The sequence below is a fragment of the Triplophysa dalaica genome, chromosome 11 (assembly GCF_015846415.1).
Source record: "Triplophysa dalaica isolate WHDGS20190420 chromosome 11, ASM1584641v1, whole genome shotgun sequence".
In the NCBI taxonomy this organism is placed as follows: Eukaryota; Metazoa; Chordata; class Actinopteri; order Cypriniformes; family Nemacheilidae; genus Triplophysa; species Triplophysa dalaica.
This window is the reverse complement of record NC_079552.1, coordinates 9,242,536-9,270,429: the sequence shown is the minus strand read 5'-3', so window position 1 is coordinate 9,270,429 and position 27,894 is coordinate 9,242,536. Positions and strand designations below refer to the sequence as shown.

The following is a 27,894-nucleotide window of genomic DNA, read 5'->3' as shown; positions in this document are numbered from 1 at the left end:
TCTTCCATTTGCTCTCTAAATTCTCTCTCTCTCTTTCTCTCTGTCCATGCTTTTTAGGGCTAATTGACCCAGCTCCAGAACATCAATTCACAGAGCTCCGACTGCCACAAACAGCGTGCACCCTGAAGAGGTAAAATTGTGACTGAACAGCGTTAACTTGATGATATTAATTTGCATGTGGTTTTGTACTGTAATGATGACTGTAATGACATTTGTACTGTAATGATGTGTGCAAAGGATGCCTTTGCATTTCACACTGAATGTTTTGGGGTTTGTTCTTCTGCAGTTAACTGGATTAAGAGTTGATCGTAGATCCTCGATAGTACGGCAACAGCAGGAACGCCTGTGAGGGAAGGTGAGTGCGTGTGTCAGCACATGCAGGTAAACATTCAGTGTTCAACAATGGTTTCACACCGCCGTGTGTCAGAGAGTGTGCGGGAAGGACAGAGGAGGGATCATCTTTGCTTTCAGTGGAGCGTGCGAATGTGTGACTGATAATGAAAGAGAGAGAGAGGGACCCGAATGTGATGAAGAGCCTCTCCCGAGGCACGAGGCTTCAAAGCCAATCTGTAGCTCTAAAAAACAAAAAGCAATTTCCCTCGAAGCCTCAAGAGCTGTGAGGAGAAACCTCTTTGTTCTTTGCTTATACTGTGTCTTCGACCACAGCTTTTGGCTACAGAGAGAAAATCATTTGAGCAGTTTATAAGTCACCTTTAAAAGTATTTAATTACAGAAAGGAAGAATTAACCTACCGTATAAGTGCAAAGTGTCTTAATTTACGTTTGATTGGCTAGTCAACCATGCGTTAGCCAATACTCTTGTTTTTGTATCATCATATTGATTTTGAGTGACAGGTGACACGTATCAACAAGGATGCGACCCTTAGGATAGCTAGATGAGAGTCTGCGAAATCAAGAGGTTGTTCTCAACCTTTCAGCGTTCACAGCCCCTCTGGAGTTGTCAGACTGTTTGACAGGGGCCGTAGTGGACCAGTGGTGTGTGAGATTCGGTAGTTAGAAGCACAGCCCACTCGGGAGGAGGCTTTGAGACGGGAGAGCAGGATAAAGCGAGGGAGGTGGCGGATCGATCGCAGGGCTGACACAGAGCGGGTGCCATGTGGACGGGGACCTCTCCGTGTCCTCTGGGACTGAGAGAAAGCCAGTCTGAGCTCCAAACCAAAGGAGGGTAGAAGGAATGCGACAAAGCCCTCAGAATTTCATTTCATTTTGTGCAATAACTTCTGCATTCAAGGTGACTTGTTTGTTGAATTGCTGAAGCAGTTTAATGCACTGACTTTAGTGTAGCCTACTCCTGACAAGGCCATTTCTCCAAAGTCCTGGGTCTCCAGGTAGGCTTGCATTTTTTATATACAAATCTTTTGAAAAGTATTAGAAGAATCATTTTTCTTGTCAGTACAAATAAATGGCTGGCTGGTTACACTTACAAAAATGGCACAACCATGTTTTAGGAAAAAACAAAGTACCCTGTGCATAAGGGTATCTTGTAAATATCATTGTATATGAAAATGCTCTGTGTGTTAGAATATCCATTTGAAACCATCACTGTGCAATACTACCCCCTAAGGAGAACAAAGGATATGTTGCTGCAATGTACAAATCAAGCACAAGGTAGAAGACCATAGCTGTAAAAGGACAAGAACGAGATCAGTCATGCAGCAGATTGAGAGTGTGTCTCACTCTGGCAGGGGTGAGCTGCGCAGCAGACCCCAGGGAGCTTCAGGAGGGCAGGCTGTACGTGTATGTGTGTTTGTGCAGTGTGTCGTAGCTCCACTAGGCAGTAATGACTCTGAGCCTCTGGGCTCCGACTGCCTCTGTTTATCTCGCGCATGGCAAAAATAGGCAAAAAATCTACGGAAAAGAACAGCATCACACGGACAGAGTGCTCTAAAATCTGCCTCACAGGTCACTTTGACAACATAGGCTCTTGCTGCCCCCCCCCCCGATCCTCTCACACACACAATCTCACTCTCATATTTTCTCCCTCCCACAAGTATTGCAATTTGCATATTAATGAACCTGGGCGCAGTGTCGAGCAGGAGTGTAATTCCTACTTCCTGCTTCTCGCTGAGCTCTTGTTTCTACATTTTGATTTTTGTGCCCTCCTCCTGCTGACTCCCCACCCCTTTCTATTTCTCAGAAGAAGCCCATGCGAACAGTGCGTGGACTGAACAACACCGTTTCATTAAGAGCAGTGCCAAACATGTGAGAAGATGTCTGTTGGAGGTTGTGCTTGCCCAGGTAAGAGGTCTAATCTCTTCTGGAGTTGCGAAACAGCATGGGGATTTTTTTGAAGGGGGGATGAAATACTGAGCGCTACCTGTAAGATCTCACATGTCTCATGCATCAGTAATCTGGAGACACTTAGGACATATAATGCTTTGTGTCATTGTATCTGGTGTTGGTATGAAGAGAGAATAAACACTGCATTCCTGTGCAGCTCATTTGTTTATTGAATTTCACATGAAATGGAATGCAGTTGTGTGTAGATTTTTGTTTGTGAACCCCTTAGCAGAGACTTCCTGGACGTTACTGTGACCTGAATAGCCTCTCTGACTGGTTTAAAGTAGTTGAACAGAGCGCGTTCCTTCTCGTGTGACGTCGTTCGCACATCTTAAAGTACTTTGCATAGAGGAACATGTTAAGGCTTTACTTAAGCAGGATGTTTTGGCAGTTTCAGAGAGACGTTTTCTTGTTTCCTACAGTTTTCTGAAAGCTGTTTTAGGTCTTGCTTCATCATTTGTGCCAGTTGCAAGGAAGTATGCAATGGAAACTTAAATAAATGCTTTTTACGTTGCAAACATTTTTCAAACACTTTAATGGATAGTTCATCCAAGTATTTAAATTATGTCATCATTTACTCACTGATTGTTGAAAAACGGTAGAAATGTTTTTGTTCTGTTGAGCACAAAGTAAGATATTTGGAAGAATATCAGTAACCAAACCGATCTCATTCCCCATTTACTGCCAGAATATAGGAAAATAAATATTATGGGAGTCAATGTGGGATGAGGTCTGTTTGGTTGTCTGTCTTTGTGTTTATCACAATATATTCATTTATACAAGTTTGGAACAATCTGAGGGTGAGTCATTGATGACAGAATTCTCGTAATATTTTGAAATCTTAAACATTTCTCCTAACTAATTTATGGAATTGTGCAACCTGTCACATGCATAAATCACCATGGCCCGGTTTCACAGACAAGGTTTATCTTAAAACAGTACTATGCCTTAGTTAAATAAGCATATTTAAGTCGCTTTTATAAAAATGTTTTAAAAAGAAACATTATTGGTGTGAATCTTAAGACAAAACAATGGCACTGACATATTTTACGATATGTTAGGACAAGTTATTTTCAGTTAAGACAGCTGAAAACTTTTATTCTGGGACTAGTCTTAAGCCTTGTCTGTGAATCAGGGCCCATGTGATTGAGTCTTAAGTCTTTAGTTGGTAGGTGCTGAAAACCGTTAAGTGTTGGACATGACGCTGTCCATCATGCAGTATTTGTAGAAATGCTGGTGAAAAAATCTTCATCTCATTAAATGCTAGGAACTTTGTGGTGCGATCACAACATGAAATGTCATGAGACTGTTCTTTGGTCATATAACTGGTGAGCCATGTTGTGTGAAACCGTTAGGAGTGACAGGGTATAATACAAAAAAGCTGAATTTCCTGTTCTTTTGCCTTTTGGTTGTATATCCAAATCTGCAGATAAATGAACTACAGAGCTTGTGGTTTCTCTAGACTGAAGGTTAAAATACTGCTCAGACTTGATGGGCCGATAATGATCATCTAGCAGATCTAGCTTTCCTGTAGCTCAGTGGTAAGAGCATTGCGTTAACTACGCAAGGTTGTGGGTTTGATCCTAGGGGATTGCAAATACCTATGTAAAATGTATAGGATAAAGCAATGTAAGTCGCTTTGGATAAAAGCGTCTGCCAAATGCCTAAATATAAATCTAAATCTAGTGTGGTCAAGAATGCACAGAGAGGAATAAAGTTTAGTCTTCTGCAAGTTGTGTCTCATGTTGACTTTGCTGTGGAGACATATGTGAGCCAGTACCCAAACAGAGAGGACTAATTTACACCCGTAGACACAGGAAGCCTTGTTTCTGACCTGGTCCTTCCCTGCTTTCCCAGTCTCTTGATCACCAAGGTACGTTTTAATGTATGTTCAGTGTATGGAAGTTTCCAAACCTTGAGATCTGAGTTGCTTCATGGAAAGATATCAGCATCATAAGATTTGCAATGTCCGTCCTCTCCCTCAACGCGACTGCAGATTAAAAACAAGGTTTTAGATGAAAGGCAAGTTGGAACCGGTGTTGTTTCGGTGTCTTAAACACAAGGCAAGCAGTATCTTCAGACACTCTAGAGAAAGATATTTATCTCAGTGCATGAAAGCGTCTCTGGCAACCCCACTGATAAACAAGCCAAAATTTGGCATATAACATTTGTTTAAAATCAAGTCACAAGGGTACATTTTTAGGAGCGTAGTCATGGAAATTTCCACAGACGTGTGTCCTGATTGCTTTCCTTTTTTAGGGAGGGAGGCGGGAAAAACGGAGCCGAGAAGAATGGAGACTTGGAGAGAGAGGCTTGAAATGAAAGCGAGATGGCTGTTGAGTTGCTTTTGTGTGGGTCCCTTAGTGCTGTTTCATAAAAGGCAGATGAGCTCCATAAAGCCTGCCTGTGATGTTCATGTCTATCAGAAACAAGACGCATCCTCCCTCCCTATCTTTGCCCCTCCTCCTGACACAGGTTTCGTCTGAAGTCTAGTTTGTTTACATTCCTTCGCTCATGTAGGCTGCACGTATAGGGCCCGTCTGCGTGTTTCAGAGCACGGATTGCATGTTTTTAATGGCCCCTTTTATAGCTTTGTTTGAGCAAGATAACAACCCATGCCGAGGCTTTTAAACGTGAGCTATGTGCACAAGTGCTGGTGCTAAAAGCTCCATCCTCCCACTCACGCACCCATCCACTCTATTCAAACGGCTCTCCAATCTGCCTCTCATGTGCTCCGTTACCTCACGCCGATAGTCACATGGCCCCTCGATTCAAAGGAAACGACTTTAAGCAAAGCTAAAATAGCAACCTCACAAAGCTGGCCTGTTTCATGTTGCACAACGGCCACCGGAGCCAAGAGCAAGGGTAGGGTGTGCCTGAAAAGTCAAGAGAAGCTGCTGTACTGATTTACAGTTTCCTTGCTGGATTGGCAATGCCTGTGCATAGTGTGTTTTGTGTGTGCGCATCCCATCCCCCCCTCCACCCGTTGCACCGGAGCCGCACAGATCTGTCTCATTACACAGAGCTAGAACAAAATGGCTTCCTGTGCAGAAAATACGCTCCCCTTAACTTGGATGTTGCTGCTCATTATGTCACGTGTCAGTGATGGTGAGGGAATATTAGATGAGAACTGGCTTTCGCCAGCTTCACAGTTCCACCACAGTAAGAATCAATTTGACGTCTGAGCAGAAAGGAAACATTTTTATTCAATACAAATGTATGTTTGATAAGGCACCGCTCAATACTTTGTACAAATTGTAAAGCTTTTCAACTAAAACAGGTGATAAATTCCAGAACCCCAAGCAAAATCTGCGGACCAATATAGTACCATGGGCTGGATGCTTGGCTTGGGTCAGCAACCTAGCAACCACTCACAAGACCCTAGCAACACATTGGAACTACATCACAGCACCCTAATGTCCGTTTACAATACTGTAGCACTGTGGAAGTATCTTTTGCATGAGCAAACACCACTAACATTTCTTAATAAAAATGTAAACATTTATTTTACTTCATAAAGTGCTTAAATTGTGATTATAATAAAAGTCTTGTTCTTTCAAAAGAGCTCAAAGAATGATACAGATTAAGAGAGGGAATGAGCAAAGACCGTATATTATTATTATTATATTTAGTTTTAGTTAGTTAATACAACAATTATAAAGTAAGTTATTAATACAATATCTTTATTAAAATATGTATGAATTGCATATTAAGAAAGTATTAAAAAATGTATATTTATCATGTTAATTTTAGCACTTTTTTTCACAATTTTATTATTATTATTTTTTTTTTATTTTATGTTCAATTCATTTCATTTACATTTCAGTTGTTTTTTAGTTCCGTAATTTAACTGCTAAGTGAGCATTTCATTTTCGTTTAGTTTAAGTGTTTCAAATAATGTTTAAGCTGATATTTTATTTTATTTCTAGTAACAGAGTTTAGGGTTTTAATAGTTTTTAGGACTGTTTCTTTTTTTAATAGTTTTAAGAAACTATTAAAAACCTTGTTGAGAATTAGTTATATTTAGGCTATAAAATTTATCCTATTTGGTGCATCCCGACCTGATAAACTCTCATGACCCAACCCTGCAGATGCTGTTTCCAGGAGAAACACACTGCGTCTGATTATAGGACATCATACACACACATTCACCCCTGTACCTGAAGTCTTTTTACATAGGCAATACCGAATGTGTCTGAGCTGATTTATTTCTAGTGATGGCAAATGTGTTTTTCCTCAGCGTGTTTAACTGCTCATTGATTTTTCTTTGCATTCTCATCAAGTAATTCTCCAGCTGGTCTTTGAGTTCTGACACTTCTGTTTGATGGCGTAATGTTAGCCAACAAAGTAAACAAATACCACCGTTAATTATTAGTCATTTAGCGAACACTTTCATATCCAAAGTGACTAACAGCACATTTATTACAGGTACAGTCCCACTGGAGGACTGAGGATAAGTTTTTTTTAGTATAGGCTATCGCTCATGAAGATGCTAAATACATAGAATACTCTGCCATTGAGAGATCTTTGTTTGATTCCTCTTACAGCACAGACATTTATGTTTTCTGGTGATTTAATGCCTTGAAGATATCAAAGAGACGCTTGGGGAAAAACAGCCAGTTTAATCTACTAATGGGTTCACTAGGCTTTCCGTATGTCTCTGGCAATCTGACGCATGTAAGACTTTTAGGCGGTAATGAGGGGTTTGTAATGAAAGGAAAAGGAATCACCTGTAGAGCACTAGATATATAAAGGCCTGAAGAAGCAGTTCCCTGCTGGGTAACCGCAGAGCATCATCATCTGTTTAGAATCAGTGCTAAGGGATTCTTCTAAAGTGTGTCTATTGCTGTAGTCTAGATGTCTAAAGCTTTTTATCATAAAACCCTAATGGTACTTACATTAAAAGGGATACAAATAAAAACAAAAAATAAATAAAAATTATTTCATCATTTATTCACTCTCATATTTTCCAAAACCTGAATGACTTTCTATCTTCTGCAGAATACAAAAGATTTTTCGAAGAACATAAATGCTGGCCCCCATTTACATTTATCGTATGGGCATAAAAACACTGACAAATCTTTGTACGTATTCCATCGAAGAAAAAAATATATTTTTAGGTAATATATACCATGCTATATAAATCCTTATGGTAGCAATATGTTTTAAAGATACTAATTTTCTAAAAACTTAGATAGGATACTTCATTTATTTACCTCAAATAATATTCAATTTATTAAAAAACACCAGATCAAATGCAAAAAGCACATTAAATTTCATTCCTGGATGTTTTTCTGAGTGGGGACAGCCATTAGATATGATTTGTACTGCCGTAAGTCCTCCACGTTAGTTAGTATGACTCTCACATATGTTGTCTGTCGCCAGAGCATTATCGCGCTCCGCCAGCCGTGTAGCTGCGAGCAGCCTGGGTGAACGTGAGGCACATGGATCCGCCTGCGCTTGTGTTTAGGAGAGATGAGGCAATGGCATGACAAAGAGCCCCTGGAGCCTCGAGACCCAAGCAGGGGCCTCATCAGGGAGAGAGAATTTGTCAGCCGTGGCCGAATGCAGCATTTTCCCCATAGAAGCGTTTAAAATGAGAATAACTTCACTGCTGCGGATGAAGAACATTCATAAAGCTCCATAAAACTTCATAAAGCTCATAAATGAATTTAGCAGGGGCCCCAGTGAAGTTCAGCTATAATCCTATAATCTTGTTCAGCGTGTCTGGATGGAACATTTAGAGTCAACCCAAAATAAAAATTGACAAATTTTATGGTCTTATAGAGAATGATTCATCAATGCATGCTATTCTAAATACATTTATAATCAACAAGTTTTGAACTTTCTTGTCCTGTAAAACCAAATAATTTTGACTGCAGGCTATTGGATAATAGCAACCTGAGGTCTGGATTCATTTTGGTTTGGAGTTTATGGACTTCAATGAAAGACTTACATACTTGACATAGAAATAAGTCACCTCAGTAAAACCAGGGTTTATTGTTGATGGCAGTATATGTTGACAGCAGCCTATTAAATCCTAAATCTTAATGCTTTTGTATATATCACCGTGTTGAGATATCTCTCACCCTCATTTTACACACTATATGATATAATCATCCTCATCTTCCGTCAATGTTCGCTTTGCTTCTTTCCTAAGATTGTGATGCAGTTCTGTGATCCAGGATTTATGTCCATTCATTGACAATAGAGGGCAATGTTGTTCCAGTTTATTTGAGAGTATGGATAGGTTTATTTAAAGAGACCTGACATGTGCCAGCATGTGACCCACAGCCTGTTGTGAATTGGTGAATTTATTGTGTGCTGGTTAAATCCCAGTTAATGTAATAGATCCATATACTATCTTGTATGTAAAGTATATGGCTTGGGTTGTTATAGTCTTTGTCTATGAAGGATTACATAAAAAAATGATGTCCCAGAAATGTAAGTTTCTAACATTTTTCAGAATATCTTTCTTTGGGTTTATCTAAACAAAGAAATGTATACAGATTTGTAACACCTTGAGGCTGAGTAAATGATGACAGAAATGTCATTTTTTGGGTGTAGTAACCCTTTAAATGCATGGAGAAAAGGAACAACATGAAATAAGTAAATGACAGCGGAAATTTTGGGGTGAACCTTACCAAGAAGAGAAAATAGAGAAATTTATTGAAGCCGGGAAAACCTTGAGGCAGGAAGCAATGTCGTATTTAGGAAAATATTGTATCGTCCTTATGAAAAGCATTTCCTCACTGCGTTATCTCATAGGATGAGTAGTACACATACATCAGCCATAAAAAAGCATCTTTATTTTTTCCCACTGAATTGAAATCAACAGATAAATGAGCTGTATCCTTCCCATTCTTGATATTATCCACATATATAATATCACTAATTATAGTTTGTTTTTACACTATAACTATCAAACTAAATCTTAAAATGTTAAGTTAAATTTCCAAGCTAATCATACTCCTTCATATATTGTTCTATATTTTTATACATTGAAATTCTAGATAAGAGAAGATTAATTAAAAACAATTAAGATCCTAGCTCCTAACAAATAAAATAAATACAAAGCATGGAACTATAACCTGCGTTTTCGTCTATTGTAAGGCCACACAACACAGTGATTTTTTTCTTTGTACAGTTATTTGTTGACCACAAAAATGGCTTTGCCTCTGCGGGGATTTCATTCAAGTCATGTGCGTGTAAAGTACCAAAGCACAGTTTAATCTAATCTCGGTATTAATGTTAAGCGCGTCTGGGGGAGGGGTTTGGATGGAGGGATTGATGCTCCAGTAGAGCATCCAGCGAGTGTTGAGGGGGGTTGCACGCTCAGACGGGCCTAAGCCATTGTTCGTTGCAAGAACAAAGGGTCGCACGGGCACATTTCCTCTTTACCCCATTCGGCCGGGTATCCTTCTAAAACCCTCTACAACTTCCAATAAGGCAACTGCATTTTGTACTTATCATAGCGCAATGGTTTTAAAGGGGTAATGCTGATGTTACATCTCTCCGCGCTTTAAAAACAACGACCGACCGGCCGGAATATTATCAAGAGGACCGAGGAGGGAGACCGTCTGTTCCTGGTTATTTTTCTGCAGGTGCGACTAAAGCTTGAGAGCATTGCAAAAGTGCTTCATTGCAAGATTTAACGTTAGCTGCCAAGAATACGAGGAAATGCGTTGAATCGCGTCGCTATGGTAATGCTGTTTACTCTGTTGGGATCCTGTGCGGGGCCTCGCCTGTCTGTTGTTGGGAGAGGAGCCTGGCCTTGCTAAGCTAGGCTATCACGTCTGTAGTTATATCAGGCAGTTCAATGTTTAAATCTTGCTACACAGTATTATAATACAAGCAAGTTGTGAAATTAAAGATGAATCTGGTTATTGTGGATTAGGGGACGTATTCGTAAAATGGATAACGTTTTAAAGTGTGGCTAAATCTCAATGGTAGCTTAGCACAAATGTGCACGCATCGAACGGCCATCTTTAGTACTTTATGATTAAAAGTTTCAGTACTTCATGTTTTCTAGATACTACCTTTTTGAACAATATTTTTTTAAATTGTTAAAATTGCAAGTTTGTTGATTTTTTTTAAAGCAAAATTTAGTTATTAGTCTTTCGTACTATTACGAGCCTATCATGTCTATTGACACAATGCACTGTTATTATTCGCACTTCAGAACGTAAGTAGCGTTTGCCGAAATGTTGTTTTAAACTTTTCGGAATATTAGTTATAATCTTATTGTGCATATTTATGCAAAAATACATAGTATGTTGTGTCTTATGATGTCTGCTCCTGTAGATGAACATGGAAATAATTTATGTATAATAATAACATGTTTTTTTTATCTATGGGGACGTTGAGGATTATATTCACGACTAATGATGGTCTTTGCTTACATGCATTAGTTTACATTAGAGAACTTTGACAAACTGGTCCACGAGACTCAAGGATGGGCAGATTTGTTTGTGTGGCCTTGTTTTTTAATCTGGTAACTAGGCCACCCTGAGATTTCAAATTCACTACAATTTAATGAATATAAAATGAATAACCCTTCAATCAATGAGTAATTTGTACATTGCATTAGATTAGGCATAACCTTGGTGTTAGGTTGTCAGGGATAAAGTACTTACCACAGCTAAATGAATGGGGGATGGGATGTGTCATTGGGGGTGGGGAGTAGCTAGACAATGTCTTGTGTAGTATGTAATTATTCATTTTATAGAGAAATAAATGGTTTTGCATGGTTTTGTATTATGAACCTGCAGCTGTTACAAACAGGGCAGCGTGCTCATAAAAATGTTTGCAGTGCAATTTTTTGAGGGAATTTTTAAAATAAATATACAGTATAACATATGAGACTGTTTCTCTGATTTATTCTCTATCTTTTGTATCATAGGCTGTTCGTCCAAATCGTTCAAGCTGTACTCTCCAAAGGAGCCTCCCAACGGTAGTGCCTTCCCTCCATTTCACCCAGGCGCAATGCTGGATAGAGATGTGGGGTAAGATTTTAAAATTATTCACTTCATAGTGAGTGCTGTATGTGTCCCTTTTTTACATTTTTGTAATAATTTAATCTAGGTTAAGTAGATATGTATTGCGTTCTGATGTTTATACCTTGCAGCAGTTTGAGTACCCAGAAAGTGCTATATAAATGTAATGAATTATTAATATTATTTATTTCCCTATTTATGGGCAGCTGTACCTGAAAACATTGTAGACATTATTAATGATTGTTCATTGGTGTAATACTGGTTCTTGTATTGCAGTCCAACACCAATGTATCCCCCTTCTTACATGGAACCTGGAATGGGGTGAGTGTTTTATGTATTGTATGTTTTTGAGGTCTTAACTAAGCAATAACTATGTTTTCACACTGCTTCAGACTTAGCATTTTATGATATGGCATTTCATATTTATGTACGGTAGTTTGCAGTAGACATTAGATGTGAAAAAACATGAAAACCTCATTGCATTTAGTTATTTTGCATGCAATAAAAATTGGTGGCGTATCATATGCAGAGTAGACCAGATAGTTTAAAACCTTTTAGTGGTTTTCTAGATTCTCTGAACATTTTCTTGAAACAGGTGTATGAATAATGAAAAAATATAGCTTTCTGCTCTGTTGGTTATTGCATCATTAATATGTACATACATGTCACCTGCAGGAGGCACACGCCGTATGGGAATCAAACAGACTACAGAATTTTCGAGCTTAATAAAAGGTTACAGAATTGGACAGAGGTAGGGAAAAGCTTCCTTCTGACTGATGACTCACCGTTTTGTATAATTTTAACAGAACATCTTTTCCTTTGCTGAAATGAAATATAAGATTTGCATGCATGTGTTTGTTTACTCGCATGCAAAACACACAGCCAATTTTTATGTAGCGTTCTTTATCTAACTAAAATTATTTTTTATTAAGGAAATAGATTAATTACTTTTTGTATGTTTTTCTCAGCAGGACTGTGACAATCTGTGGTGGGATGCGTTCACTACAGAGTTTTTTGAAGACGATGCTATGCTGACGATCACATTCTGTCTGGAAGACGGACCCAAGCGATATAGTAATATCCTCTTATATATTTTTATGTCATGTTAACATTTGTCTTCCCGGTACCTCATACAAACAATTAACATGAAGTGTGATTTCATAATACACAAAAACATGCAGCACTTGCCAGCTATTTGTTGTTTCAATAAATGTGGAAGTCTGAGACTGATTAAGGATAAGAGAAATAAAAGATTGAGAAAAAGGACCAATAGTTCCATAATACAACACAATGATATGGATCAGGTAGTTATTCAGTAAATGGTAACAAATAACAATTACACTTCAAGTAGCATAATACAATATAGACAAAACAACAAAGGAAGTCTGTTCATAGTTTCCTTTTACTGTAACTAAATACCACATTCTTTTTATTTGCAGCTATTGGCAGGACTTTAATCCCACGATACTTCAGAAGTATTTTTGAGGGTGGGGCCACCGAGCTCTTCTATGTCCTGAAACATCCCAAGGAGTCTTTCCACAACAACTTTGTGTCCCTGGACTGCGATCAATGCACCATGGTTACACAGAATGGAAAACCCATGTTCACGCAGGTATTGTCACCTTCCATGTAAATAAAATGTAACTTTTTGTACAGACTAGAGGCTTTATAAAGTCTCTATTTTAGTCAATCGGTTGTTGACAATTCAGGCGTAATGACGTCCTGTATCATCTGGCCCATCCTGCCCATCCCTAGTATGACCACAGTTGCACATTATGTAAGTTTCAAGTCCGAAACATTTTGTTTTATATATTAAATATATCAGTATATTTGCCTTTATGTGTTGCCCGTTCATTTCCTTTCCAGAGTGAATGTGGTGTCAAATAAGGCTTACATCAACTCTTGTTGTTCTCTTAAATGGAAATCAAAGTACTTCCATTCAAAAAGCTCTGCAGTAAGAACATCTCAGTCCTGTCATTGGATTGCCATTCAGGAACTGCACCTGTTGTTAAACTAACAATATGACCTGTTAAAGTGCTTTTATCTCTGCAGGTGTGTGTGGAGGGCCGACTGTACCTGGAGTTTATGTTTGATGACATGATGCGTATAAAAACGTGGCACTTCAGTATCAGACAGCACAGAGAGGTCGTACCGAGGAGCATCCTTGCAATGCATGTGAGTTAGTCATTTTATGCTACTGTATCTCATCACGCTTCTAAGACGCAAATGCTAAACGTTGAAACTTCTGTGTTTAACTCTTTCCCAACAGTCTCAAGACCCTCAAATGCTTGACCAGCTATCAAAAAACATCACGAGATGTGGCTTATCTAACTCTACGCTGAACTACCTCCGAGTAAGTTCATCGTACATCACCCCATTGAAACATCAGTATGAAAATCTAGTTTCTTTGTCTGCCCTTATATTTTATCTCATCTCAGATTTCATTAACCGTACAACGGTGTTGTCTCCTATAGCTTTGTGTTATCCTAGAGCCCATGCAGGAGCTAATGTCCAGACACAAGACGTACAGTCTCAGCCCACGGGACTGCCTGAAAACCTGTCTGTTTCAGAAATGGCAGAGGATGGTGGCCCCACCAGGTGAGCATCAGGTGACTTTCACCACACCAAACATCCAACCAATACTCCATCAAGAGTTTCCTAAATAACCTCACTCCTCTCTCTTTCCAGCCGAGCCTGCGAGACAAGCCCCCAGCAAACGAAGAAAACGAAAAATGTCGGGGGGCAGCACCATGAGTTCGGGAGGGGGCAACAACAACAACAGCAACAGTAAAAAGAAAAGTCCAGCCGGCGGTTTTGCGCTCTCCAGCCAGGTACCTGTAAGCATCTCATTTTGATGTCCGTTTGCAGCCATGCACGAGCTGTGGGAGATGGGTGGCGGGAGGAGGGCGGGAGCGAGTAACAATAGGAAGACAGACCCGACTTATAGAGACAAGTGGACATGATCCAATGCTGGGCAGTCCCTGGTCCTTTTGGGCCGCAGGTCTGTGGGTTTTGTGATTTTCGTCAAGTCTGTTAAAGCCTGTTGGGTGTTTTGAGCTCTAGAGATGCAGCCGTTACTTGAGACCCGAGGTGGAATAAACCCGTGCAGCACTCAAGGATCCGGGATGCCCACCGCTGATCTTTTCACTATGGCAGAGCTATTAGTGTTCCACACTGTTCCCCAATGACTGAACTTAGCCTTTTCACACACACACGGTTTAAGTTCCTGTGGCTGGTGAACTGTGCTGGGCTTCAGGATTTGGGCGCAAGTGTCTTATAGCGGGCAGAATAATGGAGGTCTACTTCCGCGGTTGCGACGTGGTGTTAAAAGCAACCGTGTCCCCCATGGAGCACCCCCGGGTTGCGGGGATAATGTTTGCGCCCCTTCCTGTCCCCTGCAGGACGTGATGATGGTGGGAGAGCCCACTCTGATGGGAGGGGAGTTCGGGGACGAGGATGAGCGGCTCATCACACGGCTGGAGAACACACAGTTTGATGCGGCCAATGGCATCGACGACGAGGACAGTTTCAACAGTTCCCCAGCCCTGGGCACCAACAGCCCATGGAACAGCAAAGCCCCCTCCAGCCAGGAGAGCAAAAATGACAACCCCACCTCGCAGTCATCCCAGTAGAAGGGTTAGGGGCTAGCGAAAGGCTTGTTTGAGGACACACTCGCATGACATTTCCTAAAGCCGGCCTACTGGTCCTAGACTTCTGCCTTGATTAGTCCTCGATTGGCTCTCATTTTTGTATCATACGGTGCAAGAGTTAAACTCCTCATGGCCGTCCGCGAAACATGGCATTTTGTTGATTTCGTTTTCGTTGATTCTTTGAGTCGTTTTCCAGCCATGCCATCAGTTAGAGCCTTGACTCGATCGGGCTTAGCAAAGGCAGCCGTATCTGTGGGTTATTGTTCCAACCTCGGGTCTCTCTGTGCGCGCTGTGCTGTGACACGCACGGCCGTTTCTGTTGTGCTCACCTGACAGGAAAGGATCACGTTTATTTAAACGTTTAGGCTAGTGATGACCATTGTGTGCACCTCAGACTCAAACCCAACGCTCCGTTTTTAAAACCTAAATTATTTGTTTTGTAGGACCTGGTTGGAACAAAAACCTGTACAGTACCGGAGCTTGAGGACCGGAGTTGAGAACCACTACGTAAAGTCCTTAAAGTAAAACGAAATAAAGTGTAAAGCATTGAGGTTCTTGAGTTTGGTCATGCCCAAAATGGTCACGGAGACCATAAAGCCAGACTCAAAGGAATTGTTTAATTTTTGTATTTTGTTTTGTTTTTTTATTTTTATAACTATTTCTAAGGAGAAAATAAGCAAGCAGACGAAACTCTAGATATCCTTTGCACTCTTGTCACTGTATTTTGGATCTATTTTTCTTAAAAAAAAAACTTATGATGAATTTTGTTCTTATTAAAAAAACTATAATCTTTAACTGGAATAAAACGCTGTCAATCTCATTGTAAAATAACAAATTTTGTATTGTTATTGCTATCAATATTATTGTAAGTACTAGATGCTACTTGCTCTGAGCTTTACATCTTTACTCTCATTCTGTTTGTTTAGATTGTCACTGAAAAAGGATTACATGATCATAGCATGTATGTCTGGGAACTGCATGTGTCAGACGTTAGCTAGTTCAGCCGTAACAGTCCTATTGTTTGCAGGATCTAAATCCCACACTGTTATTACCATGTTATTAGCAATGTAATTTTTAGCTACAAAAGAACAGATCTAGTCTAAAGATTTTGTTTAACCCAGTCGTTCACACTGATTCGTTTGCTAGGAAAGTTTAGGAAAACTTTTTTAAAGATGGTATATGAGATATACACTTTATGATTTTTTTCTTCCCTAATGCTACAGACCAAGAAGCAAGATCCTTTAATCAACACATTTATAAAAATATTTTTTCCCATCATTTTGTTTGTGTATTTCTGATTGTATATTTAAGATTGTAGCCAAGTTCTGTATACGTGTAATTCTATTTACTCTTCTTTCGAAGCCTCTTTCAACCTTGACTAAAGAATTTGTCGTATGTCAAAAGTAAAACTGAACCTCTCGTTTCAAAACTTGTTTTTAGAGACATTAAAGGTACTACCTTTCACCTAAGAACTACCTTTTGCCTTAGAAGGTAGATTATAGTTTTTAAGTCAATGTACAATGTATTTATTTTTTTAAAGTCTTTGTCATTGCATTATATATCAAGACAATACATGTTGCTGTGTATTTGATGTTGCCTTTGTACATTATTTCAGCGTTGTTTTATTATTCAGACCGCATACAAACTTGTAAATGGAATTTAATAAGAATTCTTATTAGGTAAGGTCAAAACAGTCCAGATCATTATTTTCCCTTTTCAGGTTACAGTATTGAGTTATGAAACACCAGAAGGCACTCCTGTAAGCTCTTCATCTTATAAATAAAGATTAAACCCTCTCACCACGAGTCTATGGCAACATTATAAAAAATTATTGCTTTTTCTAAACTGATCTGTCATATGTAAAATACAGTGTTTAGGGTCCATTAACGATATCGGCCACGATCCCATGTGTGCTTTTTCCTCTCCTAGAGCCACTTTGTTAGTGGTTGTTTTATAACTATATTTTTTCCTAGTGTCTGCCATTGACAATTGATGTATGAAATAATAAAATGAAATTTCACAGCTGCTGTGTGGCGTACATGGTTTAAAATGACTACCATTTGATTCTCCGTATTCATTCAATTCATCTGTAGTAAATAATATACAAAACAAAAACAGCATTGCTATTTTCAAGTTTAGCCCTCAATATGCATATCTTTCTTTTCTGAGAGTACAAAATTCTGAGAAACAGTTAATGAGAACAATAAGTGAAAAATCCTCAATGTTATCGCAACGGAAAAATGAAACCATCACGAGGATCGGCTGTTGGCTGATACATCACCCAAGAATTGTGTCATCATTTCCTCACCTTCGAGTTGTTCCAAATCTATATAAATGTCTTTTTCTGATGAACACAGAAAGATATTTAGAAGAATGCTTATAACCAAACAAATCCTGCCCCCCATTGACTCACATAGTAGGACTGAACTATCCCTCTAAGTGCCTGTATTACAATACAAATGTTTCTACAATTGTTTGCATTCTAGGAAAGACAAATGATTTTCTACGTTGCGCCAATAGTTAACTAGATTTATACGTCTCTTCGGATGAAAGAGTCTGCTAAATAAATGTCAATGTTAAGTAACTTTTATCAACCTTGTACTCTTGCGTAAATATGAATTATGAGTGCCTATGTTTGTTCACTGTCATTATCAGACTTTCTTAAGGTAAATCTAACAAACATGTTCTTTTTTAAAAAGTATTTAAAATGAATCAACGAAAATGTGGTCACCTTCCCGTCAACCTCCCCTCCTACTTTTTTATTTAATGGCTTCCTTATTTGAAAATGACCATTTGTAAATTGCCTTTACACTCAGCCTTCCATTCACCCACCCCACAGTAAACACCTCATCCCTCCTCCTCTCAGTTTCTATATTTCACGTCATTCACTGCAGTTGAACTTCACGTTTCTCCGTGAGAGAGATCAGACACTGGATCCTACCACAGTTGAAACTGGTCTAGGAAACAAAACTGCCAATACCTCAAAGACTTTAAAGAGAATACAGGTACTGTTCTAAAGTTTTAGTGTGTGTGTGTGTTTGCTCAGTGGAATATAACTGCTTCAACTCTCGCCGACTCTCTTTTTATTTCCTTCTCACATTACTGTTTTGGGCTAAACAAAAATTCAGTTTATGCTTGATTCTTGCTTACAGGTTTGATGTCAGAGCAATGACATGTCTAGTACATTTTGATTGGACTGTCATAGAGTTCTGCTTTTGTTTTTGGTAACATGTCTACAAAGGAGTTTGAAGAAGGTTTTATCTTTGCCACAAACATTCTTCGCAGCTTTCAGAGGACATAGAGTTTCTTATCAGACAGTTTGTTTCAATTTCCCACTAACTTTTTTTGTGCTTTTCGGGAAAGATGTTATCAGTGAGTACTTTACTTTAGGAGGTTCCCTGTTTTCTTTCTGTAGTATAATAATAATAGTCATTAAGTGTAACACAATGGTCAGTGCATTCATGTTGATCTTGGTTTTTATGTAATTACTTTGAATAAGAGTGACTAATAGTTTCACAATGTAACTTAACTTAAGGAAACAGTAAGACGTGTTGCATGATGATTTCTTCACACGACGTAGTTCGCACCAAAGGAATATATTTTTTTAAAGAAATTTGTTCAGGCTTAATTGTGACATTGATTCCCAGGTGAAGTTTGACAGCCATAGAAACAGAGACATGAGTTGAAAGCTCTGCCACTGACTAATAATCACGATGGGGTTAAGAATGAGAGGTCTGGAGCTCGGCACTCTCCTCATATGGAGCTGCTTCTTGCTTTTGCTTCAGCCATGTGGAAGCATGGAGCCCTCATGTCCAGCAGATGCAAGGAGACCAGTGCTCCAAACTCCAAATTCAACATATACTCAACTGAACTACAACAGTGCCTTTATGTCGCCCATTGTAAATTCTTTCTTGGGCTCTGTTCAGAGCAAACCCTTCCCTAAAGGTGAGTGTACCATTCAGCATGAAGTTATTTTGATCTTCATCTTTCTTGAACGAGATTGTTACATGAGTGTAATGGATTAATAGGAGAAACTAGGCAGGGTTTGTCATCCACATGGTTTGGTGTTCATTCACGTGGGTTAAATATACTCGGTTAATGGCCTGAAGCCTAACCACTGGGGACTATGCAAAAGTGCATTTGATTTGAATATTCCATCATCCTTTGAAGTGCTTTGCTTACAACTAAATATTTTATTAAAGCGTACCGGTCTTTAATGTAGTTGTAATTGACGTCTCAAATGGATAAGTAAATATGTGAGTTCTTTAGTACCCGGAAAGAAAAAGAGCTTATCGTAAGATGAAAGAGAAACCCTACATACTACAGAGCTCAGTTTGACGCCGCTCACAAAATGTTATCAGTTTATGTTTGGACTGTGCAGAGCATAGTAAAACTATTTGCTTTGAAAATAGTTGATATTGCTCTATAGAAACAAGTCAATGTTGTTCCACGTTCCTTATTTTTTGCCTACAAAATTCTTCAGATGCGGCCCTTTATGTCTGCATTTCTGGTTTAACTTAAGGAAAGCCTTAGTGTATTTGTAATGTATTCTTTATACGTCATATATTGTTTATATGTTTAATAGATCATTCAGGGGCATCAAAATTTGATTTCAATTATTCATTTTACTATGATTTGGTTCTGGAGGTTAATGTTCCTTTCATTATGAAAAATGATTTTGTGCGCAAAACAGTAAATCACACAAAAATGACCCTAGCTTTGTCACAGGCAGGGTCACATTTGTCATAATTTCCAGTTTTAAATTGAACTTCTATTGTAAAGCTGCTTCACAACAGTACACCATTTTGAGAAGTGTTCAAATTAAATGGGAATTTAAACAAATACAACATCGGATGCCATTGTTTCTCTGTAGATCTGCTGATTAAAATGATAACACAACCATCAGAAATCATGCAAACGGAGGGGGTTACAGAGGTATGTGAAGATGCTGTGTGTAAATGTTAAACCTAGCCAGGTACGTATATATGATCACAGCAGGATAAAATCACAAATTGTTTGCTGTTCTTAGCTATGTACTGTAGCTGGCAGATACAGAAAAGACATCCTGAAGAACATCCGTTTGATTGGGTGGTTCTTTGATTAATCATAGATTCGGTTACCTATGATAAGTATTACAAATACCTTCAGGGTAGAACAAGTTTTAATTTCTCAAACATGTCGCTATGGAAACGCACTGTATAATTATCTGTGTGTAACAGGAAATATTGCTTAGGACGTTTGTATAGGCTAGGTAGATGATGCCAACACAGACACGTGTTGTGTAAACACAGCCTGTTTGCATGCCTACTTAGATGATATACAGTAAGCCACCATGTATGAGTATACATAGCATATATGCCTTATATTTAGACGTACTGTATATGATGTCAGCAGGTGTTTTTTCAATACACCTACGTTTTACAGCATAATACAACTTTTGAAGTTATTTAACCACAGTGACCAACCTGTCTGACCTCTTTTATATTGACAGGTTTTGAAATATGAGATAGGTTTCCTGGTCTGCATTGCCATTGGGATCCTGTACATCATCCTCATGCCTCTAATTGGCCTAATCTTTGCCTGTTGCCGTTGCTGTGGTAACTGCGGGGGCCGCATGAAACAGGAGCAAATGTCAAACATCCACTGCAAAAGGAGAAGCTTTTACTGGTCCACGTTTTTCATCACTTCAGTGATCTTGTGAGCAGCAGTTTGAATTTCAATGATCTTGAGCCGTGATAAAAGTCAAAACATTTTAAAAACGGGCTTTTTCAGAATTGTTTTATGTATTAATTCATTAGTTGATTCTGTTTCTTTATGTTCACTTCTGTCCTCACATGGTTTGTTAATATATCCAGGGCGGGGAATGTTTGCATGTTCCTAAGCTGTACGCACACTTCAGAAACTTTGATGAACAGCCCCACCGAAGTCTCAAACATCTTGGAAGATGTAAAAAGCTATCTTGTAACTGTTCCAAAGGTACAGAAGAGAAATTTTCTTTGTTTAACAACAAGTTTTGGGTCAAATCTTGTCATTGTTTAAAGTCACTTTTTTGTCAGAATTTCAAATACAATATATGTCATTAATGAATGAGCGTAACGTTTTTGGTTCTCTTATAGCAAATCGGACAAGTGGTAGATGAGAGTTCTTTGACTGTGGAAAAGGTGAAAAGTAGCTTAAATGGTATGTTTTCTTATCGATTCATCAATAAAGCATTATAGTTTGTGTTAATCTATATGCTACTTATTTCTATTAAACTAATTGAACTTTTTTGTGTTTCTTTTTTTCAAAACAGGCTCTTCACTTGGTGAATTTATCCAGAGTGGTCTTAAAGGTCATCTCGACCCATCAATAAAATCCATTTCTGAAATAGCACAAGGTACATGTACGGACCAATGAATTATGCATTTTAACCCCCCCCCAAAATTGGACTTTCTGACCATAGTATACTATGTGTCCTATGTTAAAAAGACTAAATTAGATCAATTCTCAATCTTTCTTATTAATATATGCTACTAAAATTTCATTTCTTTATTCAGTAAGGACATTTTCACAGAACATTTATTCCAGTAGTTTAGCTAATAACACAGTGGAGAGTACTATTTGGACTTTAAAATCTATCCGAGTCAGTATTGTGGCTATGAACTATTTGGACAGTCTCAATATAAAAGCAACCGTCTGTGAAAACCCGACTAAAGTCTCATAATCTCATTATGAGATAATGAGGATTAAAGTTGAATTCTATTAATTTCACTATTATTTCAATCTTTGGCATGACTTATTTTCACAGAATGTTCTTGTAAAATGATTTTATCTAGAAAACTGGAAATCACAAAAAATACTTTATAAAAATAGTGCAATATGCACCAAAATTCAATAATTTTTTTATGCTGTATGTGTGTTACAGTGATAAACAGCACTGGTGTTGCACTCCAGCATGTTAATAACACTTTGGAGCAGCTGATGCCGAAGGTGGATGAGCTAAATGTTAATATATCTGCAGTGAGGCAGCGCATTAACGTCACCTTGTCGTTACCGGGCTGTGTGAACTGTACCTCCCTTCAGCCAAAACTAGACAAACTATCCCTGGATGCAGATCTTGAAGTAAGCCAAAGCAGACCTCTCATGAGAACAATCAAATGTAAAGCTCATTGGGGAATCCTGTAACGGCTGTTCAGTGAAGCATGTGTCCAGATTATCCTGATTCTGCTTCAGTATTTCTGGTTGTTTCAGGACGAACATTGAAAACAAATTACTGTTATCTTTTTGAAGGTGTAGATACATTGTGGTTGCAGTCTCAGCCGTGTCATTGAAGCAGAGTGGGTTCTGCGTCAACCTTCGTGGGAACGAAAATATAAGCACTGATATAAAGCCAGCACAATACGCACAACAATGTTTGGGCTTGGGTTACAAAGCTAGCCCTTAACACAATAGTTTTCTCCAAATACAAAGCGGTTTTACCTGCTCAGCTGTGGTACACAAAAGCTCAAACGCTACCATTGAAGGGATGCAGTAGGGGACATATGAATACAGACAATGAGGAGGAACAAAATAAGTTATTGTGTTAATGTCAGTGTTTGCAAGCCTTCTCTCTTAGAAACCTCACACAACAGAAAGAGGTTTCCATCAGAACAAGGTTAAAGTAAGAATGGCCATAGTGGTGGATTTGGGTACAACCAGTACTGCCCTCCGGTGGCTTCTTGATGTTCACGTGTTACAGCAGCAGTAGCTGGTCACAAACCACATTTAAAACCTAAAGTTATACACAATTAAAGGATTTTATTTGAATTAAAAGCAATTTACAATTCGTTTTGAACATTTGTTAATCTAGATTAATTTACATTTTTTACAATTGTAAAATGTTAACTAGCCTATGTCATAAACATGTTGCTATGTTTGCAAGCACGCACATTTTATGACATTTGCATATGTTCTGTTTGTCTCACACTGGTGTTTTTTGACAGTTTCCTGATCAGACTGAACTGATGTCTGCTGTAAACAAAGCTGAAAATGCTGATGTCATCGGACAGGCAAATAAGGTGAGGGCAAAACACAAAACTGAAACGTGTGACGGTTTTGACTGGAGTTCAATTGTGTGCTATTTATTTGAAATTCACCTAAATTTGTTTACTCTACATAATATCTTTATCTCCTTTATCCCTCCTCTGTACATAATACTTCTATACAGTGTAATAAACTGTATACATGCGCACTTATATGTGTTTGTCTAATTGTTTAATTGTTAAAAGAATTTCTACATGCTGTAAAAGCTGTGTGGTGAAATTAACACATTTATGGTTTTCAGGGGAACGATTTTTTTGACGATATTCCACAGAAGGTGAAAACTGAGACCACGCAAACTGTAAAACGTAAGTGTGTGTTGTTTGTTTAATTGTTTTGTGAGTATTTGTTTGAATACTTTTTTACTGAATGTAAAGTTTTTATGGCCACCAAATAATCATTGGGCCATTGATTTAATGGTCGTTCTCGTAATGATGAAGTCTTTACAATGTCAATGGGATTTCTGTATTATTTGCTGATAGTTGTTAAAATGATGTCACGTCTTTTTTTCCTTAAAGTGGCAGTATCTGAGCTTGAAAAATTAAAATCACAGATCTCAGACGTGACTAAAAGACTTCCACTGGACAAACTGGAGAACTTCTTACAGCCACTAACTGAAGTTCAACAGGATGTTTTAGATGTTACTCAATACACACAGTTGTCCAGTAAAATCAGGTATTATACTGGCTTGTATCATTAATTTCCCACGATTATGTGAATGTCATACAAATGTTTATACTAAAAATATCTCATTTATAATATAATTCAGAATCTCAGAATAGTCAATATGTTTTGTTTGTGTTCAGCCTCGGTGTTGGATTGGTCCTGAGCTGTCTGATTTTGCTGGTGGTTGTCTGTAATTTTCTGGGTCTGCTGCTTGGTGCAGTTGGTCTTAAACCTCTGGATGACCCATCTGAACGCTCCTGCACATCTAGCTGTGGAGGAATATTCTTCATGGCGTAAGTAAAAACGTACTTTCAAATAGGGGTTCAAATCAAGTTTTATTTGTTGAAAATTTTCAAGGATGCAAAGTTTGTCGATCTTGAATACTATAAGAATATATTATTCATATATATTAATAATATTATAAGAATACCTTAGAAGTATACATTATTGGTGTGCATCTTGAGACAAAACAATGGCATTGATATATTTTTAGATATTTCTGGGCAAGTTATATTCAGTTAAAACAGGTCACACATTCATTTTAGTCTAGGACTAGCCTTAAGCCTTGTCTATAAAACCGGGCCTTAATTTTTTCTGCAGCTGTACAATGCAAGCATGTCCGTGTATATGAAATGTTTTCTTCTGGTTTCATTTTAGAGGAGTAGGTTTCAGTTTCCTGGTTTCCTGGATCTTCATGATAGTGGTGGTGATACTTTTCATAGTGGGGGGTAATCTTCATACCTTTGTTTGTGCACCATGGCAGAGCAAGGAGATCTTCCAGGTATTTTCAGAAATTATAACTTTTTTATTACATTTAAACATTGGACTTTGATTTGGTACCAAAAGTTAAATATCTTAACAGTTAAATGAGTTACAGTAGTGTAACCTTACCCTTACCTCTATGTGTGTGTCTTATTAGATTCTAAGCACTCCAGGGCTCATTCCAGGATTTAACTTATCTACTACACTGCAACTGAATACAGACCTGACAATTGGTAGCATGTACAGGTGGGTCGCAGAAAGCTGCATGATCGATTCAACAAATATGTGTATTTTTTGCCCAATACATATCAAATCTCAATTTCTTATTATTAGTGATTGCCAAATGAATAAGCCTTTATGGACCACACTGCATTTAAATGGTATCATCAACCTAGAGGATGTGTTAAATATTTCAAAGGTAAGACATTTTTACCGACACATCAAGAATCAGCTGAATCTGTTTTTTCACCTGCCCGGCACAAACAATGATATTTTGTCTCTCAACAGTTCGAAGGGCAAATCTATCAGTACTTTGAAAATGCAGATATCAACATAGCAAATATCACAATCCTCACATCAGATGTAAAGTCCCAGTTACGCAATTTCTCTGACAGTTTCAGCAGCACGAACTTCAGCAGCATCACACAGCAGGTTTACTTTACGGTTCATTTTCAGATCTAGATTAGCATGTTTTCTTTGTAAAAATTCCATCAAGGATAATGTAATCTCAAGAAATGTGTTTCTTCTTTCTTTTTAAAAGTCTGCATTCTTCTGTTATTCAGATGAATAATATTTCTGAAACTAATCTGAACTCCACTGCAGATGATTTGGATGACATGGCCTCTAAACAGGTAAGAAATGTATTGAAATGTTCTTTTCTATGTATGATTGGGGTGCAACATTTACACCTATTTGTATATTTCAGACGAATAAAAATATTTCGGATGAACTACACAAGCAAGCTCAAGAACTGCGAAACATCCAGACTGCAATCACTTTTAGCATCATGCCTTTGGTGGTACGTCACAACACAAAATACATTAATATTTAAAGAATTAATACTAATCAATATTCATTACAAAGTGTTTTTTTCTTAGCACTTCACTAGTTGGGATGGGTTGCTTTGGTTTAGTGAGACATATATTTTGTTCTTCTTTGTAGGTTGAGCTGAACTCCACCATTAAGAATCTTAGCAGAACAGCATCACAAATCAATGTCAGTATAACATATTGAACAAACAATGCATCACTATATAAAAAATAATGGCGTAGGATGTAGATTAAACTCTTTCTGCAATTATGTTCTAGGACACCGTCGGGACTGTTCTCAGAAGTGTTGTTTATGCTCAGGACATCATGAACTACAATATATCACAGATTGTGAAAAAAGTAAGTGTTGCCTGGGAGGAGCTATATTTCCCTAAATCAGGATGATTTAGAAATCTTTATGTGTCATGATAGTTTTTTAATAATAATAATTCTTCATTTTCTTGTGCAGGAGAGCAGGACATTCGTAGACTGTCAATTTAAAATATTTAGGTCATTCACTCAATGGGCAAATCAAACAGTATGTATTTAAAGGGATAGTTCACCCCCCCAAAAAAAATATTTCATTTTTTATTCACTTGCATGTCTCTTAAAATCTGTAAATGACTCTTTCTTCTGTGTAGCTCTAAAGTGGATATTTTAAAAGTCTAAGTGGTTTTAATTCCATACAATGAGAGTCGTGTTGTTTGGTTTCCAACATTCTTCAAAATATCTTCTTCCGTGAATAAATGATGAAATATAAAAAATTTGGATCAACTATCCCTTTAGTTTATCCTTTTTACTTAAAAATGTAATCTATCCTCATCCTAAACAAACTTGTTGCTGATCTCAGAATGTTATGTTGTATCGTGTCAGATTACTGAGCAGCTGGGTCGCTGTGGGCCTGCAGCTGCAGCCATCGATAGGTCAGAGAATCTGCTGTGTAGACATCTGGTGGCAAGTTTGGTAAGAAGTTGTTCATGTTTTGCTAAGATTTTTTATCTTAACTCTGCTACAAATAACTATTGGACATCTGGCCAACTCTAATGTCCCGTCTCTGTTACCAGAACGCCTTTTGGTTCAGTTTGGGTTGGTGTATGATGTTCCTGATCCCCAGCATTATCTTCTCTGTTAAACTTGCCGAGTTCTATCGCAGGATGGAGTGCACAGATGTTTATGAGTAAATTTTCTTATTTGTTTTCTAGATGTACTGGTAGATAATAAATTAGCATCAAAATCAGATGATTCTAACGATTATTGTCTGATTTCTCTATATAAAGGAACAAAGTCGTGATGGATACATTCCCAAGGGCCAGTATCAACCCTCAATCAATAGGAAGTTAGAAAACATTTAACAGAAATACATGACAGTGATTGAAAACCTTTGCACGTTAACTTATCAATCAATGAAACACACACTTTCTATATATTTAACAATCATAAATAGATGTTTTTGCCAACTCCAGTCATTTTGTTTTAAGTATTGTTTCTGATCTGATAATGGTTGTACAAATAATGGACTTTTGTGCAAGTTTTATTCCTTTTATTTGAATCCTTTTATTCTAATGTATTATTAGCGCAGTGCACTCAAACATAAAAATGTGTCAAACTTCAGGACCTAATGTTAAATTTTTTATTGTTTTTATGTTTTATACAGCAATTATGTGTTAAAACACATTTTTATGTAACAATCATGAGGTTTAAGCATAAGAAAAGCACTTTATCTAAAACATATATTATGATATAAATATATTTGTATATTTTGCCATCTTTAAGTTAAACTGTTAAATTCTGATACTATAGATTAATTAAACTTAAACCTTAAAATGTTTTGCTTATTTGCTTTTAATACAAAACAGACATTTCAATAAGATGCTTGTTCTTATGAAGAATTTAATAAATAGACAATTAAATGTGGAGATTGACTGCAAAGGATTGCATTTGACTGCTGGTGAAACATTTCTATTTTTCCATTCCATTCCATTTTCTACTGCTTATCCGAACTACCTCGGGTCACGGGGAGCCTGTGCCTATCTCAGGAGTCGAAACATTTCTATTATCTATATATTTCATGAATTAAACATGACTCCTTGATTTAATAAAGGTGCTCTAAACCTCTTTGTTTGGTGTAAATCATTGCTTGCTCTTGTCCATTATCCTTTTGAAACCTCTCCCCAGCACACCCTCTGTCCTGTGACTGTGGTCTCATGGCGCAACTGCCATTACAGCCATATGTCAGTCAGAATAAACTTCACTAGTGGAGGCAGTAGTGGAACAAACATTCCATACATATCTGTGCTGCTTACACTTAATACACACAACAGAGACTTTATTCAGTAGTCTTTGACATACTTTGAGGAAAATGTTATGGATTCAGAGGGTAACATAATTAAGCTTGAGTGATGTACAGCATGAAAAGGGTAAGTATTTCTTAAGA

The 27,894-nt window shown here is 37.9% G+C and overlaps 2 protein-coding genes and 1 non-coding gene across 11 annotated transcripts; all 3 read left to right on the top strand.

The window, feature by feature from the left end:
• Positions 1 to 40: 40 nt before the first annotated feature.
• Positions 41 to 16,968, top strand: ldb1a (LIM domain binding 1a). 7 transcript variants are annotated; one of them, XM_056760983.1, is made up of 13 exons: positions 41 to 130; positions 287 to 355; positions 2,158 to 2,258; positions 11,203 to 11,305; positions 11,573 to 11,617; positions 11,972 to 12,047; positions 12,265 to 12,370; positions 12,736 to 12,908; positions 13,349 to 13,471; positions 13,566 to 13,649; positions 13,771 to 13,894; positions 13,985 to 14,133; positions 15,390 to 16,968. In XM_056760983.1, the coding sequence occupies exons 3-13, from the start codon at positions 2,231 to 2,233 to the stop codon at positions 15,441 to 15,443; spliced, it is 1,065 nt and encodes a 354-aa protein (XP_056616961.1). In that variant the 5' UTR covers positions 41 to 130; positions 287 to 355; positions 2,158 to 2,230; the 3' UTR covers positions 15,444 to 16,968. The 7 variants fall into 7 exon arrangements, with proteins under 7 accessions (XP_056616961.1, XP_056616958.1, XP_056616960.1 ...); XM_056760980.1 differs by having other exon boundaries at positions 44 to 130; positions 12,268 to 12,370; positions 14,698 to 16,968; XM_056760982.1 differs by having other exon boundaries at positions 45 to 130; positions 12,268 to 12,370; positions 13,985 to 14,127; positions 14,698 to 16,968.
• LOC130432280 (small nucleolar RNA SNORA13) lies at positions 13,128 to 13,262 on the top strand. The gene has a single exon (XR_008908451.1). It is a non-coding gene; the product is annotated as a small nucleolar RNA SNORA13 (small nucleolar RNA).
• An 839-nt stretch (positions 16,969 to 17,807) lies between the features above and the next one.
• On the top strand, positions 17,808 to 27,543 carry prom2 (prominin 2). 3 transcript variants are annotated; one of them, XM_056761582.1, is made up of 24 exons: positions 17,808 to 17,951; positions 18,594 to 18,891; positions 19,820 to 19,881; positions 20,438 to 20,643; positions 20,802 to 20,922; positions 21,063 to 21,126; positions 21,239 to 21,322; positions 21,851 to 22,047; positions 22,908 to 22,982; positions 23,249 to 23,312; positions 23,523 to 23,679; positions 23,811 to 23,963; positions 24,328 to 24,451; positions 24,590 to 24,678; positions 24,766 to 24,850; positions 24,940 to 25,083; positions 25,215 to 25,283; positions 25,358 to 25,450; positions 25,594 to 25,647; positions 25,740 to 25,820; positions 25,930 to 25,998; positions 26,334 to 26,423; positions 26,525 to 26,637; positions 26,738 to 27,543. In XM_056761582.1, exons 2-24 carry the CDS (start codon positions 18,660 to 18,662, stop codon positions 26,799 to 26,801), a joined length of 2,490 nt encoding a protein of 829 aa, XP_056617560.1. In that variant the 5' UTR covers positions 17,808 to 17,951; positions 18,594 to 18,659; the 3' UTR covers positions 26,802 to 27,543. The 3 variants fall into 3 exon arrangements, with proteins under 3 accessions (XP_056617560.1, XP_056617559.1, XP_056617561.1); XM_056761581.1 differs by lacking the exon at positions 17,808 to 17,951 and adding an exon at positions 18,050 to 18,318; XM_056761583.1 differs by lacking the exons at positions 17,808 to 17,951; positions 26,738 to 27,543 and adding an exon at positions 18,050 to 18,318 and having other exon boundaries at positions 26,525 to 26,706.
• Positions 27,544 to 27,894: the final 351 nt, after the last annotated feature.

Excerpts from the sequence above, each read along its gene's own strand:
- ldb1a (XM_056760979.1), top strand. The coding sequence starts at position 2,231 with ATGTCTGTTGGAGGTTGTGCTTGCCCAG. Across the intron at positions 11,306-11,572 it reads ATGCTGGATAGAGATGTGGG|TCCAACACCAATGTATCCCC; the intron begins GTAAGATTTTAA and ends CTTGTATTGCAG. Across the intron at positions 13,650-13,770 it reads CTACGCTGAACTACCTCCGA|CTTTGTGTTATCCTAGAGCC; the intron begins GTAAGTTCATCG and ends TGTCTCCTATAG.
- prom2 (XM_056761582.1), top strand. The coding sequence starts at position 18,660 with ATGGGGTTAAGAATGAGAGGTCTGGAGCTCGGCACTCTCCTCATATGG. Across the intron at positions 22,983-23,248 it reads TCATCGGACAGGCAAATAAG|GGGAACGATTTTTTTGACGA; the intron begins GTGAGGGCAAAA and ends TATGGTTTTCAG. Across the intron at positions 23,680-23,810 it reads CAGTTGTCCAGTAAAATCAG|CCTCGGTGTTGGATTGGTCC; the intron begins GTATTATACTGG and ends GTTTGTGTTCAG.